The sequence below is a fragment of the Dipodomys merriami genome, unplaced genomic scaffold, assembly GCF_024711535.1.
Source record: "Dipodomys merriami isolate MVZ:Mamm:240054 unplaced genomic scaffold, mDipMer1.0.p SCAF_13, whole genome shotgun sequence".
NCBI classification, from domain to species: Eukaryota; Metazoa; Chordata; class Mammalia; order Rodentia; family Heteromyidae; genus Dipodomys; species Dipodomys merriami.
Window position 1 is genome coordinate 22621423 of NW_027202604.1, and position 21863 is coordinate 22643285.

Below are 21863 nucleotides of genomic sequence, written 5' to 3' on the forward strand. Positions count from 1 at the left end.
TTAGGGGCCCAGATAACATCTCTTTTATCCAAGCACTGGCCCATGGCAACAGGCATTCAGTAAATGTGTGCCGAAGCAATGAATCAAGGAGCAAATCAGTGATTCACAGCAAGAAAACACCTCACACCACCTGCGTAGAAAGAAAGACAACAACTCCCCCATTCTCTAGCTGTTCTACAACACATCCCAACTGGAAAATCCACACTCGATGAACCCTCCTTATTAAAACTCCCTCTTCTCTGTGGTTTCAGTGACTTGGGACAATGAATGGCTTCACCTTCCATAGTTCTGGGTGAGCAGAGCAGTATGTGTGACAGGGGCTGGAGGAGACATTGTGTAGTGTAATCAGATCTTAGAGTAGCTTAGCAGGAAGTGCTATACAAAAACAGAGAGGAAAAGGAAAGAGAGAGAGAGCTGGAAAGAAGGAGCCATCTTCAGTTCAGCCGTATGGGGTCTGCTGCAAGTTCTATCCACTCAGATAATCTCCTTTGGGATCCTATCACTATTCTACCCCTTTTCAAGTAGAAATGACTGAGAAGTGTCTAAGTATTTATGGTTTTCTTCACAGCATTGCATTCATAGCCCCTCTATTCTGAACAAGCTGCAAAGCTTTATCCAAAATTCATCATTATTTTCCCACTAGCCTCAAGTCCTCAAACTCTGTTATCAGTTCAGTTTGTAATCTTTCAAACACTGACCAGGATGTGAATGACCCAGATATTGGAGTACTTTTTTCCCCTATGCCAAGGAATGTCAATAAAAAATAACAACTCGAAAGGAAGGCTGTTTCCCACAAGCATTGCACTCCACTGTAGGCCAGACACTAGAAGTCTGTGCTAAAACAAAGTTCAAATCTTACTCTAAGAACTCAGTGATATATTTCCGACTGCACTTGGACCACATCCAGGGGTTGGTGTAGAAGTTCAGTGTTGGTGCCATGACGTGCTGGGGACTCTTAACACCTTCTTCCTTACATTTATTGTTGTCATCATGAGGCATGTTAAACCTAAAGTCAAGGAGACAATGATGAGAATGTCCATAAATGCCAAGGAAACATTACATGAGAATGGGGGCTTCAAGAATGCATCTGAAAGAAAAAAAACCTCGACTGGCTACTGCCCTGTAGACAAGAACCTCAATCTGGGTGCACAGACTAGAACTGAAGATAATTCAAGAAGAGGCATGTAATACAACAGAAATACCACCCAATTTAATGTAAAGGACTCTATTTAGTAGATTAAAAAAAAATAGGTACTTGGTTATTCATTTGGTTTAAGTACACTTTTTGGAATTTTAGAGGCTCTGAATATTCTATAGTTGGTTCTAGAATAGTAGCAATAACTGGAATTCCTTTTGTTTTCCTTTCTTTGTGTGTGTGTGGGGGGGGGGGAGGAGCAGGGAAGGAAGGCAGAGAGGCTTGAACTCACGGCTTGAGCTATGTCCCTTAGCTATTTCTACTCAAGGCTGGCACTCCACCACTTGAGCTACAACTGCTTCAGCTTTTTGGTGGTTAATTGGAGATAAGAATTTCATGGACTTTCCTGGCCAGGCTAGTGTCAAACCATGATCTTCAGATCTCCACCTCCTGAGTAACTAGGATTATAGGCATCAGCAACCAGTGCCTGATGCAGGGATTCCTAATAATCTATTACAAAGCTATTTATACAGTCAAGAATTTGGCAGGTTGTGATTTTGCTGTGAATATAGAATCAGTCAGTATCAAAAACTGAAGCCAAAAGCATTGTAATAAAAGGCTCCCTATGGGTCCTGGCACCTCCCTTTTGGGTCAGGTTGACAAATGGCACACCTGTGTAGACATATCATTAGAAAGTATGCACAGCACATGCACAATAAGTCACCAAAGACAGTGGTGATGCGGGAAGCCAGAGACGTGCCAAGTCAGCCGACTCAGTTGGCTTCCTGAAGAGATGGCAAAGAGTTTCAAGCTTCATACAACTGCCTGCTGATGGGCACCACCACCCGACAAGTCAGGGATGAAAGGATTCTTGAACTATGATAGGATCTGCCTATGAGAGGGGGCAGGAGAAGGCTGCCAACATTCCCTCAGGCCTGGGTGGGAACTTGGCAGCGGAGTTCACACATTTCTTCCATTCTTGTCTTCCCCAGGGGAGGTGGGAAAATAATACTAGTATTTCCTCAATCCCCAAACATCGACTCTATGACCCACAGGGCATTCTCAGCCCTATCAGGAGACTAGTTCAGAAAGGTCATCTTTTCTCTCCCAGGAAGAGAGAAGATGCCAATCACAAACCTGAAGCATAGGATTCATCTCGTAGCGAGAAAGGAATCCCTTTCTGTATGCATGTGGGATACAGGAACCCATGAATCACACAGGGAAGAGTGTACCAAAGGGAGATCTGGAGTAAGAACTGATTAGTCCCTTTAACTAATTTATCTTAGGTTTGGTTTTGTTTTCTTTAAAAAAATAAATGTAGGCTCCTCACAATTTGCCAGTACAGATGGAAAATATTGATCTGTTGAACTCACTTATTTTTTATTCCTAAAGAGTCTATTCTTTAACAAATTCCCTGTCCTGGTCTCCACTGTCCTGGACACAGTCAGTGCAGAGGCCATACTAACCCAAGAAAGTGGAGAATTCCACCCCTAGCTCATCTCTCGGTGGTACAAAGAGCTAGTTTTATTTTTTGCCTCACCATGACTTGTTAAAAAAAAATCTAGTTTATTCCATCATATGCATAAGTAGAAAATTGCTTTTCATTCAAATGTCAGGCCAGTTTGATCATTACAAGGGTGAAATAACACTTCCTCAACAATAATAATCAAGACTTTTCAGCATGAGCCAAGAAGAGTGTTTAATGTTTTACATGCTTTATTGAATTTCATATCTATTTGGCCCAATGAATAGAATTGGCTCATTGCAATTGTAGGTCACACATCTGCAGATTTTACCAGCCAGAGACAGGAAAATATTCATGGAAAAACAAAAACAAAGCAGTGTGTATGACTGGACAGTGGCTCATGCCTGTAATCCTAGCTATGAGGGAGGCAGAGATAGGAAAGATCAAAGTTTGAGGCCAGCTTGGGCTAAAAGTTCATGAGATTCCCAGTCTAAAGCAATAAAATCTGGACCTGTCATTCTAGCTACATTCTAGCTACATAAATAGGATGATCATGGTTCAGATTGGCCTAAGCATAATGAGAGACCCTATGTGATAAACAACTATAGCAAAAAGGCTAGGATGTGGCTCAAGTGATAGAGTACTTGCCTGGGAAGCTCAAGGCATGAGTTCAAACCCCAGTAAAGTCATGGAAACAGAAGTGTTTAAACATGTAAAGTTTTTTTGTTATTATTCTTCTATATACATATACATATTTTTTCATATACATAATATGTATTCTTTACATATATATATGTAAAACAACTGTTACATAGCATGTACATTGTTTCAAGTATTATAAGTAAGGTAGAGAAGATCTAAAGTATATACAAGGACAAACACAGGTTTGGTGCAGATTATGCCTCTTTATAGAAAGGTATTTATAGACTTTGTTAACCACAGTAGGCCTCGGAACAAGTTCCTACAGATGATGGTCTCATTAGCCAAATTTGGTAGATGAAGATCTAAGACACTGAGAGGATAAATCACATGATCAAAGTCACACGGCTACTCAGGTGTGATAAAGAACTAGAGCACTGTCTGAGGAGTCTGCATCTCATAAAGGTGCCTAGCAATCACCGAGTCCAAGAAGAAGTCGACTAGGCAGGTCTGCCTCACCAAAAGCCATGGCTCTTCTGCATTCTAAACACTGGGCATCTGACATTATTCCCTTTGGAAAAGGAGCATGCTCTTAAAATATGGCTCGGTAGGTCTTTAAAAAAATTATGTCCATTATTTATGAATTGGAGACACTTGGTGTAGGGTTGGCAAGGGGGAGCACAGGTAACTTGCTGTATACCTAGTAAGAATTATAAGGGACCTTCAAAAATTATTTAAATGAAAAATCTTGCTTAATGGATAATTACTGGCTCCGAATAAAGTTAACATCAGATATACAAATTGATATAAAGCTATGTTATACTATCTGTCGAGAATACTATTTCAAAAATAGCGTATTTTAATTATTTTAGAAAGTAACAGTCCAAAAATCAGAAATTCTAATAAATGTACACCAATTTGCCTCATCTTCTAACTGCTCTGTCTCTACAGAACAAATGGAAAAGCCATTTCATAATTGCCACTTAGCGACTTATTAGAAAATGACTCCTCCGAATCCTTGCTCATTTTCAATCAAAGGCTATTACTGTTTCCATATTCTGAATGTCCAAAGTCCAGCCATGGATGACTTAAATCAGGAAGGACTTGGGTTTCTGAAAATCTGTGTACCAGGACAATATTGTAAGACCCTCCCAGACCAAGCTAGGAAAGCTCTCCCACCTCAGAGGAAGGAAAGGAAAGGCCCCATTCCTTCCGTTCTGAGTAGGAAACGAGAATATTATTAGACACTGCATGAGCAGTTCAACCAGAGACACACACCAGCTCTGGCTGCAGAGGGTTGCATGGCACTTATTCAACGTCATTTCTGCCCATCAGATTCAAAACTTCCAACCCTGTAAAATCCATTGTGAGTTGGGAAGCATCTTATAACCACTAATGTCAATTCAAAGTCACTGATCAAAGGAACAAAAATGTGATGCGGCGGCAGTGAATTACATGCAATTATTGAATGGGAACTTACACGTGGCCAAGCTCATGGGCGATTGTAAACGCTGTGCTCAGCCCACTGTCTTCACTAATGGAACAGCTTCGGTAGGGGTCACAAATGGTTCCCAGTTCAGCAAGGCCTATTAGAACAGGTGGGTGAGAGGCAAAGCAAAACAAGAATTTACTTTGAAAAACAATTGTGGCTTGGAATAATAAATGGTAATAAATCGTTTTAGTCACAAGAGGACATGAAGCCGGGACTCACCTAGAGTATCACATTTGTCATGGGCTCTGCAGATGTCCTGTCTGAAAGCAAAGCAGACTTAGGCTTTGACAACATTAAATACAAGAACATACTTTTCTTTTCTTTTTAGATCTGACTGGGACTCCAACTCAGTACCTGCCACTTTCACTCATTAGCTAGTGCTCTACCAACTGAGCCGTGCCTCCAACCCCAACTTCCAAGTCTTCTAGGCCTTCCTAACAGCATGCCTTTCAGGGAGGGCTATCCTGAAAAGACAACTAACAAAGCTTGGGTTTGGCAGCCCAATAAAGTTCAGGAAGCACTAAGTTAAAGGTTAAAGGTTGTATTAACAAGTTTGCTGCTAATGCTTTGTGTAGCCACAGAACAACTAGAAACTTCTCCCACCAGGACTTTCTCCAATTACCCAGGAATAAGTAAGTCATTCTAAGGCACTAAATACTTTGCACTTAGAAGTTTATGAAGAAGTAAGTGGTAAGCTGGGGATTGTAGCTGGTGGTAGAGTGAATGCACTAGACTGAGCAAGGGCCCTGGGTTCAATCCCCAATATGGAAAAGAAAAGCAATAAAAAGATAAAGAGTTTGTATCCAGATCAGAGATGGCCCACAGTGAGGGGAATAATCAGGGTAGATCCTTCTTTGTTGATTTGTACAAGTGTGTGTGTGTGTGTGTGTGTGTGTGTGTGTGTGTGTGTGTGTGTGTGTGTGTGTGTGTGTGTGTGTGTGTGAGCCTGGGTATTATGCCTTAGCTTTTTCACTCAAGGCTGGTGTTCTACCATATGAGCAGCAGCTGCACTTCCAGCTTTTCTGAGGTAACAGGTTATTAGAAATTTAAGTCTCATGAACTTTTCTGTCCTAGCTGGGTTTTTTGTTTGTTTGTTTGTTTGTTTGTTTTGTTGGTTATGGTGCCTGAACTCTGGGCCTGGGTGCTGTCCTTCAGCTCTTCAGCTCAAGGCTAGCCCCCTACCACTTGAGCCACAGCACCACTTCCGGGTTTTTTCTGCTTCTGTGATGGTGAGGAATCGAACCCAGGGCCTCATGCATGTGAGGCAAGTACTCTACCACTGAGCCAACTTCCCAGCCCCTGTCCTAGCTGTTTTTGAACTCAGCCTCCTCAGTAGCTAGGCTATGTAAGTGTGAGACATCAGTGAATGAGAGCCTGGTGCCTTGAGAATTTTTTAAATGTGTTTTTGAAATAGAAGTTCTCATTTAAAACTTGGGAGATTTCACAAGCTAAAATATTCCCTGCACCTGACTTCTTGCAAAACAAAATCCCACAAGCTTGCAACGCTGGGCTCAGATCCTATGTGACAAAAACCAGCTTGAGAAGAGCAGCAGCTGCCCAGCTTGATAAGAGTCTGTGCTCTCAGGCTTGCATAATACATCAAGTCCTTACCTGACACCTACATAATACAGGTCCTCAGCCAGCGAGCTTCTCTATGTCCACTCACCTGCCCTAGGGGGACATTTGGCAGTGTTTGGAAACATGAGTGGCTGTCACCATTGAGAGGAGGGAGTACTATATATTAGTAAGCAGAAGCCAGGGATGCTACCAAACACACTGAAATATTCAGAGCAGTCTCCAGGACAAAGAATTATCTACTTCTGCTGGCTGCTAGTGTCTCATGCCTATACTCCTAACTACTTATGAGGCTGAGATCTTAGGATCAAGGTTCCAAGCTACTAAGAAGTCCATTTATTTCCAATTAACCACCAAAAAGCTCACATGACAGAGCACCAACCTTGAGAGAAAAGGCTGAAGGACAGCACCTAGGCCCTGAGTTCAAGCCCTAGTCCTAGTATACACACACACACACACACACACACACACACACACACACACGCACGCACGCACGCACGCACGCACGCACACACACACACACACACACACACACTAATCTGATACAAAATGTTAACAGTGTGTAAGCTGAGCAGCACTGGACTGATGCTGGCTACCAGTAACATAAGATCCCATCCTACCAACTTCACCTGACGCCAGAGATTTGAGGAACCAGAAATCCATATACCTCGTAACAAGTACAGCAGTATCATGCTGGATTCCACCTGAGGAGTTCTTCGAATGCTGCCACTGGCAAAAGTTTTTTAATGTTGTCTGGGCATTAAAAGATATAGAAGGTCCTTCCTGAATACAAAAGAGAGAGAGACAAAGAGAGACAGAGAGAAAAAGAGAGAGAGAGCGAGAGAGAAAGAGAGAGAGAGAAAGAGAGAGAGAGGATGGTGAGTCTATGTTACCAATGCCAATTTGATATATGCCATTTCGGATACAGACAGAAGAAGAGAAAGAGAAAAGAAACAAAACTTTATTACCTGTTCATTATGAATCACAACTAAGTTCACAATAACAATATTAATTAAATTTCCAATACTTGGGTCTTTATAGATAGAGGCTACCTGCAACCGAGATAAATTTTTCAAAGTTAATTGTGAACTCTGTGTAAGTAAACAAGCAATTCACTTCCTACATTGGGATCCCTCTCTTTACATTTTATGGGACATACACATTCTGTAGTTCTGATTGAACATTTACCAACTAACATGAAGGTCTCCTTGTGCAATTCACAGATGGCAGTTTTAGGCAAATAATGAATTCAAACAACTTTAAATTCCAAGTTATTTTTTCCCTTTGAAATTATATTATCCCATGACTTAATAGTTTTCTGTACTAAAACACTGCATATTAATTTTCCCACAACCTCCTTTCCTTCCATTTGATATCCTAGATTGCTGTGATTGCTTATCACCCATTTGTACCTTCAACAACCCGTGTGACCGATTTTTGTGCGGCTTTATAATGTTTCATGGTGAGAGCTAACATTTGCTGAATGCTGACTGTGGACAGACCCTTTGGAAAAGCTACATATGCATCTGTAACTGGTACCCACATCAAGATCTAGGCAAGGCACTAGTACAATTCCTGTGCAACAAGGAGGACAATATGGCTCAGAGAAATTAAATAACTTGTCCCAGGCTAGACAGTGGTGCAGCAAATAAAGAACTTCAACCTAGGCCATCTGATTTGAAAACCTACATTTGCAGTCAACATTCCTATGAAAAATCTGAAGCAACAAGGTTGGATATGCAGTTAGATTGGTTGTTTTCCCTCTCAGAATATCAGTGAGCTGGAGTTGGACACACATGGAGCCGAGCAGGTGCATGGGGAGAGGAAAGGGAGGAAGGGCTGCAAGAGTATAGGGGAATGGCCCACAACAGTGTGGGAAAGGTAAGGAGCACTATAAGCCATGAAAAGCAAAGGAGAATCCTAAAGCAACATTCCCAAGCATGGTGCCTCTCCACATGCGTCTGGGAAATTTGTTAAAATGAGGTAAATTATGGTCATTCCATAGAAAGGCTTGTCATAGTAATAAGGGTGGAGGGGAACAAAACAATAATATCTAATTTTTTTAATGCAGTGTATAAAATGGTACTATATGAGAATTCTCCCTTTCTATTAAAAAAAGCTGGAAAGTAATTTTTCCACATCTATAGGAATCTGACTAAAATTCTGTGGGTATACTAAGATCTAAAGGTTTCACATTTACTTACATAAAATGGCCAGCTGTTCTTCATAGAGTCTATGCATGTTAAAATCAATTCTGCCTATAGAATTCTGTGGATTGCAGGATCTATGCATCTGTGTGGTTTAAATCATGGCTAAATAACCTAATAACTAACATAATGTAAAAGGTGTTACATTTTTAAACAAGTTATAAGAAAAAAGTATCGATATGTTCAGTAAAAGTATTTGTGATACATGTGGTCAGGTGGCCATTAGGGAAGACCAATTATCTACGCAAACACCTTTGCTTAAGAAATATCCAGAGGTCGGGCTGGGAAGGTGGCTCAGTGGTAGAGCGCTTGCCTTGCATGCATGAGGCCCTGGGTTCGATTCCTCAGCACCACATAAGCAAAAAGAAAAAAGCCGGAAGTGGCGCTGTGGCTCAAGTGGTAGAGCACTAGCCTTGAGCTGAAGAGCTGAGGGACAGCGCCCAGGCACAGAGTTCAGGCCCCACGACCAGACCCAAAAAACAAAACAAAACAAAAAATATCCAGAGGTATACGGCCCAATATACTGGCCACTGACTCCATGCCCAAAGTGAGATACACCAGAAGATTCAAACATGTTCCAGATATCAAAGACTCAGAACGAAGAAAGTAAAATCCTTAGAAATAACTGTTAAATGATGTTCGGGTGTAAAATAAAATGTATTACTAAAATTAACTTGACCTGTCTCATTACTTTTTAAAACACTGTGCTGATGAGAAAATCTTAAATAGAACATGGTTTGCATTATTTTTCTACTAAAGAGTACTGGTTAGAAGCAGCAAATATTTGCTTCTGGGAATAGGCTGGGAAACCTGTGTAGCAAAGGGCATTCATTATTTATCAATAGTTTATGTTTCTGTTTGATTTTTTAAGCACGCAAATTTGCTGTGTTTTTTAATTTAACACAGGAGTAGGAAAAAAAAAAACACATATGGGTATTCCTAAGATTCACCCCAGAGATACTTAATCAGCATACTGAATAAGATACTAGAACTGGACAATTGCATTAAAGGAAGAAAAGCTCCACATAGTATTACTGGACAGCCACACCAAGGTGTGCAAAGTTCATAATTGGACAAAGAGGAAGTGGACAGGCAAAATTTAGGTCACACATGCCACCTGCTAGCTAGCTGTATCCAACCATGGCAAAATGACCTAACTCTTCTGAGACTCAGTGTTCACACCTCCAAGAGAGAAGATGATCACCTAAACTAGCATGGTTGCTAGAAGGATTTGTCTGTGAGCCTTCTAAGTAAAAATACACACTACCTTGATAACCACTACCATCTTTATAAAAAGGTAACCAGTGAATAATCCTATCTTCTCTTCAGTGACTTGGCCAAATGGTTGAAATGCCAAATGGTCCCTATTCCAGGGACCACCCATCCCCCAATGGCATGCTGAGGCATCGTCATCTTCAGAACATACTTACAATGGACATCAAGGTTAAAATATAGTGCTGAAGGTTGGCTCCATGGTATGAAACCATTTTGTTGTCCGCCACCACCATCACTTCTACAAACCGTGGGTAGGATAAAAATCGTTTGGTTCTTCGGTGGGACCTCGTTTTCCTCACGTCATCCGTCCTGTTACCGTAGGCTGTGAACGCCTGTGATGCTAGGCTGTGGTTTAGTATGGCCACATCCTCAGCCAGGTCATTCCTTTCTCCCCATTTTCTTGTTCTGGCTTTCCTCTTGTCTTTACGGTGACTATTTCTGTGCTCTGTAACAAATGAGATGTCCTGCATTACACGTCAAGCCACAATGATTTCATAGTGAGAATTTAATTTGATGCATCCTAAGGTGACGTCTCCATAATTGAATTCCATGCAAAACAAACTTCAGACTACAGGTGGCAGAGTGGAAGACAATCTGCACTCCATGCACACTATGGAAGGCTTGAGAAAATTAAACAAATATATAAATGCTTAAGGTAGTGTTGGAAAAATCAGCACAGGGTTAAAGGAAATAACTGCATGTGGTTCCTTCTACTGGGTCACAACAACCTTGCTGGAATTTGAGCAAGTCTCAGTCATTGTTCTGTACCATACATATGGTAAGGGCCAACAGCACACCTACAGAACGCTAAAGAATGAGGTGACAATACTTCATGTATACCACTTTCTACCTCCAATCCCTAACAACAGAAAGAGGTCTAAGTGGTGTGCAGGGTAATAGACGATAGAAAGAACTATAGAAAACAAATAACAAGGAAGAACGGGAGTTTATTAGATCACTATCATACCTGAAATAGAAGAACACAATCACTGCTGTAGAATGTTTCTAAATGGGTAATTAATTTATCTCAGGGCCCACTTGAAGTTGATTAAGGCTATCAGAGGGAATGGACCAGCAACTGGAATTGGTTTATAATGGTAGACCAGCTCTCTGTATTCCTAGCTCCTGCCTACACTTCTTAGGTTCTATAGTCTTGCTACTGAACATGTGGTCCAGAGACCAGCAGTGCTGACAGTCACTAAAACTTTACTGAACAAGATCCTCAAGTAATCAGAAATTTTGAAAATTACTACTTAGTTGTCAAATCATTGACCACTCTATAATAAATAGCCAGAAAAGTGTTCACTAAAATACACTTGAAGTAAACATAGTATTTTACCAGCTCATAAATGTGAGCTTCAATACCATTAACATAATCTAAAATAAACCATGGAACTATACAGAAGTATTCTTAAGTAGCTAAGACCTCGGGAGGAGTTGGGGAAGTGCGGAGGGACATGAGGGTAGGGGGAAAGCAAAGGAGGGTAACAATGCTCCCTATGAAATGTACTTATTACCCTACTCATGTAACTGTAACCCCTCTATACAACATTTTTACAATAAATAAATAAATAAATATATTTTTTTTAAGTAGCTAAGACCTAAGTAAGAGAATTTGTTATACCCATATCCCAAAATCACAAATAAAAAGTTCGGTTGTAAGTGCTTTCATATTTGAGGGGTTCTAAATATTTGACCATTTTATTGGAATGCTGAAACATTTTACAGCTAGGATATGTGTTTTGCTCAACTTGAACATTTTAATGATAAGTAAGTGACATATGTCAAACAACAATAATATATGTAATCCAACTCTAGCTACGAAGACTAACTCAAAGCCTGGTATAGCTGGCATTCAACATTAGACCACTTTTTCTTCTAGCCTCTCAAGCATATTCAAATATGGATGTGTCAATGTCATGGGCCTCCCCTAGTCTTCTAGGTGGTGAGTGTGTGTGTGTGTGTGTGTGTGTGTGTGTGTGTGTGTGTGTGTGTGTGTGTGTGTGTGTGTGTGTGTGTGTGTGTGTGTGTGTGTGTGTGTGTGTGTGTGTGTGTGTGTGTGTGTGTGTGTGTGTATCTGTGGTATCTGTGTGTACATGCTGGTTTTGGGGTTTGAATTCCGGGCCTAAACACCGTCCTGAGCTTTTGTGCTCAAGGCTAGTGCTATATTACTTGAGCCAGACCGCCATTTCTAGCTTTTTGGAAGTTAATTGGAGATAAGAGTTTCATGAACTTTCCTGCCTAGGCTGGCTTTGAATCCTTATCTCCAGATCTCAGTATCCTGAGTTGTGAGGATGCTAAACCTTCCAAGTGATTTTTAACTATCACACAAATATAGAATGCATCGAAATCAAGCATCAAGTACGAGCAAGGCATTGGAGTAGCTTCATTAAGGTTGAATTACATTTTGTTATGTATTTTACCTCACATACGACTATGAAACTGAGAGAATTATCTCTATTTTACAGATGAGAAAAAGAAATAGAAAAAAAAGACAACTTTGAGCAAGTTGTCCAAAGTCAGGACAGCAGGCGGGATACAGGAAATCAGGTACTATTTTATCAACACCCCAAACTGGATTCAATTTTCCACTGAACAAACTTTTCAACAGCTGGGAATCAACACTGCTTTATGATTTGATTGATAGATTCCCATCTGAATTGGGGAAAACAGAGTTCATGGCAGATATTTTCATGATGTGGTTTTTATAACTGGGACCAAGTTCCATATATGTGAAAGTTGCCAGGATAAATCATATCCAAATATATTCCAATACGCCTAACCTGATTTAATGGACTATATTTACTTAAAGAAAAAATATAACTGTAGTGAGAAAAACTGTCAGGACATGTATACAATTCATTCCTTAACCACCAAGAAAAAGAGTCATCAGAAGGGACTTAGGCATGGGGAAAATTGAGGATGAAATCAAAGCACTAATTAGAAACAACATCTGGTTACTTAAATAAAGCAACAGAAAGTAAAAGGCATAAAGTTCTAAAAGAGAACAATTCATACAAATTCTAATAGTGCTAAAAGATACTTCATACATAATTTCTGTATCAAAGAAATAATTCAGGATATTGTATATGGCACCAAAATATAAGAAAAAATTACTTCATGAGAATCAAAAATAATACATTGCAGTATATGATACTTCTCGATCTTCTATCCATCTATCTCCTCTCTTAATTAGTTAGAAGCATATTTATTAATCCACCTTGTCTAATGAATCTCTAGCACTTTCACAATTTGGTCAAGAAATTTTAGTTTTAGCATTAGAAATGACACACAGAAACTCAGCCACTATATCTTATATAGCTACTCAGTTTCTTTGCTTCCCAGAGATATCATTGTACAGAATAATTTCCAGCAAGGGGGTACACATATCCTTAGATAAAAATATAAACTTCAATAAAAAGAAAGCTATCCACATTTTTCTTTGTTGACCTTTTAGCATAACTGAATTTCATATTTCAGGAATTTACAGTGTCACTCTTAATAGCTTTATAAGAATGGGCTAAATATAATTTCTTCCTCAGAAAATACAGTAGATAAGGTATTCTCGCTCTTGTTTTTTTCTTCAACAAAGTTTTGTATTTATTATTTTCAATATCAGTTTTTCTATTAAGACAAAATTTATATAGCACTAGATTCATTCTTTCACAGCAAATTAATTCAATGATTTTAATCAAGTGCCTCAGAATTGAGAGACTATTAATAGCCATTATTCAACTTTAAAATACTTTTACTCCCAGAAAGAAATCCTATATCAATTAGCAGTTACTCCCTCTCCTCTCCTTTTCTTGGCCTTTGGGAGTCACTAAGCTATGTTTTCCATGGATGCATTACTATGCTGGCATGTCATATAAATATAGTCACACACTATGTGGCTGTTTACGTATGGATTCCTTCTCCTTCTTCCAGCAAAATGTTTTCAAGATTTGTTAATGTTAACATGCATGCATACTCCATTACTTTTTTTTTTAGTCTATTTCAGTTGTTGTACAGAATGGTTACACTGTGACGTTTTTCTATAAGGTACTTTGATAGCATTCATCCTTTTATTATCTTCTTTTTGGCCAAATACTCAGCTGTAAGGATCATACCATGTTATATTTGAGCAGTTGTCAATGGTGAACATTTAACAACTCAAATGAATAAATAAATCTGGTAGGAACATTCCATACAAAATGCTGGGTGGAACTATTTTCCTTTTGGACATTAAAAAGGGCTGGGTCACATGGCAATTCTTATAGTTAACATTTTGAGGAACTACTGAATTGTTTTCCAACGTGGCTCTTCATTCTCCCACGTCTTCTTTGAGCTCAAATAAGACCTTCCTTTCTCCCCTCCCCCCCTCCCCCCCCAAATAGGCATCGTTTTCTAGTGCCCTTTCCTCTTCAAGAAGTCTTTATAAATTAATTGTGTCTACTTTTCTGGATAACTTAACAGCTATGCAGCCTTGTTCAAATTCTAACATAGAGGGCTGGGAAGGTGGCTCAGTGGTAGAGCGCTTGCCTTGCATGCAAGAAGCTCTGGGTTTGATTCCTCAGCACCACATAAGCAGAAAAAGTAGTAGAGCCTTGAGCTGAAGAGCTGAGGGACAGCACCCAGGCCCAGAGTTCACGCCCCATGACTGACAAAAAAAAAAAAAAAAAAAACCAAAAAACCCTAAAATACTTTGTTGAAATCAAATCCTAACATAGCAAATCCATGTCTGCAAGCTAAGAAAAGTGTAATAGTCATACGAATCTCACATTTACATATAAACCAACTTAGACATGTTAAAACTGTTCTAAAAGGCAGTTGTGTGTGCCTGTGACCAGAAGACAGACACCATGGGGCCTAACCTGGAATTACCAGGACTTTTAATTTATGTTTGTTTTTCAACTATTTTGGCTCTGATATCATCAGAAAGAAAGCAATGATACTTATACCACCACCAACTGTGAGGTTTTAAGCACTGCTATGAAGAGCCAAGAAACTGCATTCAGAAGCTTGTGTGTGTATACTGGTGTTCGAACACAGGGCCTGGGCACTATCCCTTAAGTTTTTGCTCAAGGATGGAAATCTACCACTTGAGCCACAGCTCCATTTTTGGCTGTTTTTATTTATTTATTTATTTTTGGTGGTTAATTAGTGATAATTAACTTTCAGACTTTCCTGCCTGAGCTAGCTTTGAGCCATGATCCTCAATTCTCAAGACTCCTGAGTAGCTAGGATTACTTACCTTGCACACCACACTGATTTTAGCTAACCTTTCTCTTCCACTTACAGACTTAGTACTTATTTTATAGAGTTGCTCTGAGAAGCAGAGATCATGAATGGGAAGTCTAGCACAGCTCTTAGTGTACAAGCATGGAACCCAGGAATGAATTAACAGTATCATCATGGTTTCCTGTTTTTCTCAGTCATAAAGTCCTAATGTGAATTAGATCTAAAAGAGACCATTTATGGAAAGCATACTTAAAACACTATTCTGGCTTACAATAATGATGATTTCAAAGACATTCTGTTTACTAAGGGTTAGGGTAGTAGGGCAAACGAGCACAGGGTATGTCTGGTTTTACTTCTGACATGACCTTATCTTACTGTAAAAGAAGCCCAGGCTAGCAATCAAGGGGCTAGACTTCAATCCGCCACACCACCTACAGACTCTTCACTGAGTTATTTCTAGAAGCCTCACTTCCCGACCTCTTCAATGAGGGTATAAGTACTTGCTTTGATTGTACGGTGATTTTGACAACTAAATAAGGAAGTGTACACAGAATAACTTATAAATCATTTTTTTAAAATTCTCTTTGTGGGGCTGGGAAAGTGGCTCAGTGGTAGAGTGCTTGCCTTGCATGCCTGAGGCCCTGGGTTCAATTCCTCAGCACCACATAAGCAAAAAGAAAAAAGCCGGAAGTGGCGCTGTGGCTCAAGTGGTAGAGCGCTAGTCTTGAGCTGAAGAGCTGAAGGACAGCGCCCAGGCCCAGAGTTCAGGCCCCACGACTAGACCAAAAAAAAAAAAAAAAAATTCTCTTTGTGAACACCTTTTTTTTTTTTTATCAGATACTTCTAGCCTAGGTAGGTTGACAACCAAACAATAATAAAACTTGGGTTCACTCCTTTAACATGTAGCATTATAAAATTAAGATGTTATCATCATTAAAAAGCACTTTACAGCCAAAACACTTGCTAATTTATGGTTTTTAAAAAATGCCTGGGGGGCTGGGAAGGTGGCTCAGTGGTAAAGCGCTTGCCTTGCAAGCCTGAGGCCCTGGGTTCGATTCCTCAGCACCACATAAGCAAAAAGAAAAAAGCCAGAAGTGGCGCTGTGGCTCAAGTGGTAGAGCGCTAGCCTTGAGCTGAAGAGCTGAGGGATAGCGCCCAGGCCCAGAGTTCAGGCCCCACGACCAGACCACCCCCCCCCCCCCCCCGCCAAAAAAAAGCCTGGGTACTGGTGGCTCATGTCTGTAGTCCTAATTACTCAGGAGGCTGTGATCTGAGGATCACAGTTCAAAGCCAGCCTGGGCAAGAAAGTATCCAATTAACCACCAGAAAAACTGGAAATGGTGCTGTGGCTCAAAGCAGCAGAGCACTAGCCTTCAGCAAAAAGAGCTCAGTGACAGCACCCAGGCCCCAAGTTCAAGTGTTATGACTGACAAAAATAAAAAGAAAGAAAGAAAGAAAAAAAAAGGGTTCTAAGCAAGCTCCTTTTACCATAAAATACATGTGCTCACTGCATGACTAAAAGACTGGAATTATTTTGAAAGGCGCAATCAGGCTGTTATTCAGTGCTTACTCACTGAAGTGTTTCTACCACAGGGGCTGAGCCCTGGAGATTCAAATGTGAACATTAATTGCTAGAAAGTTAATTATTGTTCTCTGCTTTCACAAGGTTTATCAAAATTTAACCAAATTTCCTTAAGGTACTTAGGTAGCTCATGCCTTGGTGGTTTAACTGGGCCAGTGAATAACAGAGCAAGGAGCAAAGGGAAGATTTCAGAGCAAAGCCCATGGGTTGCTTCACCAGAGGGGAGGCTGGCTGTCAGGAATCATGAATGCTTTCTCACTTGTAAACTAGAGCTGTACGCACCTTGATTTCTATTCTTGTCATAATATGATACTAGCTGCCTTTCTTGGGGACAATCTCTTGCCTCAATTTCTTAATCAATAACATGAGGATAATTAACTGAAAATCTCAGAGGGATGAAAAGTAAAAGAGATGAATACATCGATCCCATTAGCATAAGGCACAGGACTTATAAATTATTAGTGGTTATTGTCTTACTAATAACATACAGGATAAAAATATCCACTCTATTTAGCATACTAGCATTAAGATTTATTAAAGAAAATTATTTTATTTAAGAAAGAATCTTACAAATGACACAGAAGCAGAAAAGGAAAATAAAAAGGGAAGAAGGAAGGAAGGTCTAAGGGTATGAACAACCAGTCCTTGCTTAGGAGAAAATTCCACTCCTGACTCTAAGCACATGTGCTCTGAGTGAGAAGACAGGGTGAGATCATGAGACCTAACTGCAAGAAACACTCCCAATTCTCAGATAGCTTTGGCAGCTGATGACATGGACAGCAAAAGACTAAGTAGACAGCAGTCCCATCTCCCTGCCATCTTGGTTCTACTCAGAGCCTAGATCTGCACTAATGGGTAATAAACCCACTTGTGCACAAGAGAAAAAGTCTGTTGGGATCAAAGAAATAAATAAGCACAATGTAGAAAGGAAGGTAGGAAGGGAGGGAGGAGTGGGAGGGCTACAGAGAGAGAGAAAGAATGAAAAGAAAGAAAGAAAGAGACAGCAAGCAAGCAAGCAAGCAGAGATCCATCGCAAAACCCATGCATGCGTCAATAAAGAATCATGTGCTTCTAGAACCCAGGCTGAGCAAGAACTAAGGGCATTGGTGGTATGGTTGTGTTGTTGAATGTGTACACATTACTGTGTGTGAATGAAAATGCCAACAAGATTTAATCTTTTAAGAGTTTTCAATTTTCTAGTTTTAGAAATCACAGTGAATTCCTTGGCTATACTCTTAATCACGTTCCCAAACCAAATTGTTCCAGCAAACTGTGAGCTGTGTTTTATAAAACAAAAACAAAAACAAAAAACTGCAGGTGCCCAGTCTCAACACAACATGCAGAGAGCTGACAGGGACCAGACCCTGGGCGGTGGCAGGAGAGACACAGGCCAGGGAACCGCTTTGTGAGTCATGTTTCCGTGAGAGTGATTTGTGGTACGTCACTCGCATAGGTGTTTCCAAACACCCATCCCTAGCTCACTAAATACCAGGCACAGCACTCATACCTGGGATTTGCCCCATGAACATCAGCATTTTAAAGGCTCTGAGAACTCTTGCAAGAAAGAAACAAGTTCATATTTATTCGCTTGCACAATTTACAAACATATGGAATCTATACCTGCTTCGGAGGCAGGATGGAGGACTGAAACCCAGAAAAGAGGACTGTGCCCATGTGCATTTATCTAAGGCACAGAAAGACATATCTTGGGTGGGTGGGAATAAACAACTATGAGAAGCAAGAATAACTCTTACAAACAGAGTCCATGACCATAGGCACTGCCCTAGCTACTTCCTATAGATGAACCTGATTGTTCATCACGGCAGCCCTATATGGTAGCAGTTCTAATCTCCACTTCATACCTTGCAACAACTTGAGGAGACATTTAATGAATATCTATTTGAAGTGGTATAAAACACTGAGCATTGTCCAGCCTATACTTTACTAGGGCACAATTTGAATAACACTCTCTCCATCTCTAAGCAGAAAAGGAGAGACTGGTCTTTCTCCCCACTGATGGAGACCAATTGCCCCTGGCCATTTTGGATTGTGGAGTCCATTCCCAATGGCCACTAAGGTCTTTTTATTATCTGGCCTTTTTCCTCTATTGTCATTCCCTTAACCTCAATCCTCCCTCTACCCTGATGTCTTTGATCCATACTTATATAATAGTCTGGTTTTCTTTGCTGCAATGAATTACCTGAGGCTAAGTAACTTTATAAAGAAAAGGCATCATTTTGCTCACAATCTGAGAGGCAGAACGTCCAAGACTGGGTAGCCCCATTGGTTCAGCCTTTGATGAAGGCCTAACTGCAGATAGCATCATGGCAGGTGAGGATGTGGGAGAAAGCCATTGTATCAACAAACAGGAAGCCAGAGAGCAAGCCAGGGCTCAGGCTCCAGCTTTACCTAACTCATTTTTTCCAGAAGTGGAAATCCCTTATGAGCACTACTCCCACAATGTCCTAAGGACCTCCCATTAGGCCCTGCCTCTAAAATCCCATTTCCTCAAATTGCCAAGCTGACAACGCCTCCAATACATGAATCCTTGGTGGACAATCCACTTCTAAACCATAGCCCTCTCCTTGAGATTCACAATGGCCAAAGAGAGGCTTAATTAAGACTTTGCCCTTTTTGAAACTCAAGACTAACTTTTCCCTCATTGTTCACTTTTTACTTGGGTAGTACTGTGATTTGAACTTTGTGCTTTGTGCTTATGAGGCAGGTGTTGTACCACTGGATCTACACACACTCTCTCTCTCTCTCTCTCTCTCTCTCTCTCTCTCTCTCTCTCTCTCTCTCTCTCTCTCTCTCTCTCTCTCTCTCTCTCTCTCTCTCTCTCTCTCTCTGGGCACTGTCCCTGAGATTTTGTGCTCAAGGTTAGTGTGCTTTACCACTTTGGGCAATAGTGCCATTTCTGGCTCTTTGGTACTTAATTGGAGATAAAGAGTCTCACAGACTTTCCAGCCCGGGTTGGCTTTGAACTGCAATCCTCAGATCTAAACTTCCTGAGTAGCTAGGATTACAGGTACCAGCCACCAACACTCGGCTCCTTTACTTTATTTTTAAGATAGATTCTCAAGATTTATGCTATAGACTGCAATCCTGCAACCTATGCCTCTGGTTTTGCTTATGCTGCCACACATAGCTTGTTTATGCTTCCTAAATAGCTGGGATAAGAGGCATAGGCCACAGTGCCTTGCTAATTGGTTGAATGGGGCCTTGCTTACTTTTTGTCTTGGTTGGTCTTGAACTGCCTCCTGGGTAACTGGGATTATAGGCATGAGGCTCCATGCCAGGCTCATACTTATATTCTTAAGTATGCAACTGACCATCTATATCCCCAGTACTTTGTTTGGACAGCACAAGTTCTATTTCTGGTCATCTACAGGAAATATAAACAACACCATGTCTATTCTAATGCTATTCTTGACAACGGCTTTGAATAATAAGTCTAAAAAGCCCTTTCTGCTTCATTTCTCTGCACCGGTTTCCTGGAGAAACTCTACCTTATCTCCATGGAGTCTGTGAGAGCATGTCACCTACAATGCATCAGCTGCAGAAAGCTGCATATGGGGAAGCTGACTGCAAATAAAGAAAATGTTTTAAAACACAAGCAATCTGAGAGATAACATTTGCAAACTACATATCTGACCCAGGACTCATACTCAGAATATATGTAGAACTCTCAGACTTCTAAAAGAAAACAAGCATTTTCTTAAATGGGAAAAATACCTAGCCAGACATGTGTCCCCAAAATACACAAATAGTAAATGCCACATGCAAGATGTTCTGTGTTGATAATCATGAGGAATATGCAAGTTAAAATGATTCTACTACATAACTCTTAGAAGACCTAAAATTAAAAAATAAGTAAATCAATAAAATACCAATAATACCATGTGCTGAAGAGGCATGAAACTTTCCCACCCTATGAATGGCACTACAAATGGCTCAGCCACTTTGAAAAATAGATTGGTTGTTACTTATACCCAGCAATCTCTATTCTAGGCAAGTACCCACATGAAGGGACAACTTTCATTCACACAAAAAGTTGCAAAAGTTTTTTTTTAAATGTGAAGAACTATACATGACAAGGATAAATGTTATAGGGTCACAATACAGAAATGGGAAGACAATACTAATTAAAAAAAGATTTTGTGAAAACATGGCAGCAGAAAAATTCCGAGGCCAGTAACATCAACCTGAATATTTTCCATATGCCAACTGCGTTTTGAAAACCTTTCTCTAATTCAAGGCAGGCACGGGTGGCTCATGTTCATAATCCTAGCTACTCAGGAAGCTGAGACCTGAGGACTGTAATTTGAAGCCATTTGGGCAGGAAAGTCCATTAGACTTATATCTCCGATTAGCTACCAAAAAGCAAAAAGTGGCTCTGTGTGTGTGTATGTGTGTGTGTGTGTGTGTGCGTGTGTATGTTTGTGTATCTGTGTGTTTGGGGGGGGGGGTATCAAATGATATGGCCCTAGTCTTGAGTAAAAGAGCTCAGCAATAGTGCCCAGGTTGAGTTCGAGTCTCCGGAGTGGTGTACGTGTACACACACACACACACACACACACACACACACACACACACACACACACACACACACACACACACACACACACACACACACACACACACACACACACACACACACACACACACACACACCTTATTCTTATTCTAATTCTAATGTCATATGAGAAGAAAAGAATAGAAGAGGAAGGATCCACACTGTTCCTTACTTGACTTGGCTATTTTCTGAGACTCACCCATCTCATATGCACATATATCAGGTCTCATATTTCTACACAGTCCTCTTTGTGAAGTTAGGGACACTTTTTTTATTTATTAAGGATTTATACTTTCATGAACGTTATATAGATATCTGATCCAGACATAGGAATATGGAAAAATTTATCCATCAATGACTCATTTATAAATAACGATGACAACTTTTTCTAACAATCTGACCCTCCACAAGAACCCAAATGTGTTGGACACAGGTGGTAAATTTAAAATCTGTACTGCATGACAAAATAGCAGTTTAGTGAATGAGTGGGCTTGTTCCTTTGTATAAAGAAAGCCAAGAAAATGTCCAATATCTTACTTGGGAAACACAGCCCATTCAAATGAAAGGTTTGCAGGGTCCTCAGATTAAGCTGCCTGTCAGCCAGGAAACCCTCTGCATTCTGAGGGCCCTCCCTTTGAAGGAAGGATGTACACTTCCTCCATTTCAGGAGGAGCCTGGGAAGAGGAACACATTTGCA

The 21863-nt window shown here is 40.4% G+C and overlaps 1 protein-coding gene across 3 annotated transcripts in view; it reads right to left on the reverse strand.

Annotated features, from left to right (window-relative positions):
• Positions 1-21863, reverse strand: part of Adamts9 (ADAM metallopeptidase with thrombospondin type 1 motif 9) — a 149293-nt gene that overhangs the window by 112582 nt on the left and 14848 nt on the right. For 2 of the 3 annotated variants that reach the window (XM_070018892.1, XM_070018890.1), the window contains exons 4-9: positions 9944-10233; positions 7275-7358; positions 6974-7089; positions 4951-4991; positions 4720-4825; positions 860-1006 (exon numbers count right to left, since the gene is read on the reverse strand). In XM_070018892.1, coding sequence (XP_069874993.1) covers positions 860-1006; positions 4720-4825; positions 4951-4991; positions 6974-7089; positions 7275-7358; positions 9944-10233 — 784 coding nt within the window. The remainder of the gene's footprint in view (positions 1-859; positions 1007-4719; positions 4826-4950; positions 4992-6973; positions 7090-7274; positions 7359-9943; positions 10234-21863) is intronic. The other variant, XM_070018891.1, reaches the window with a different exon arrangement.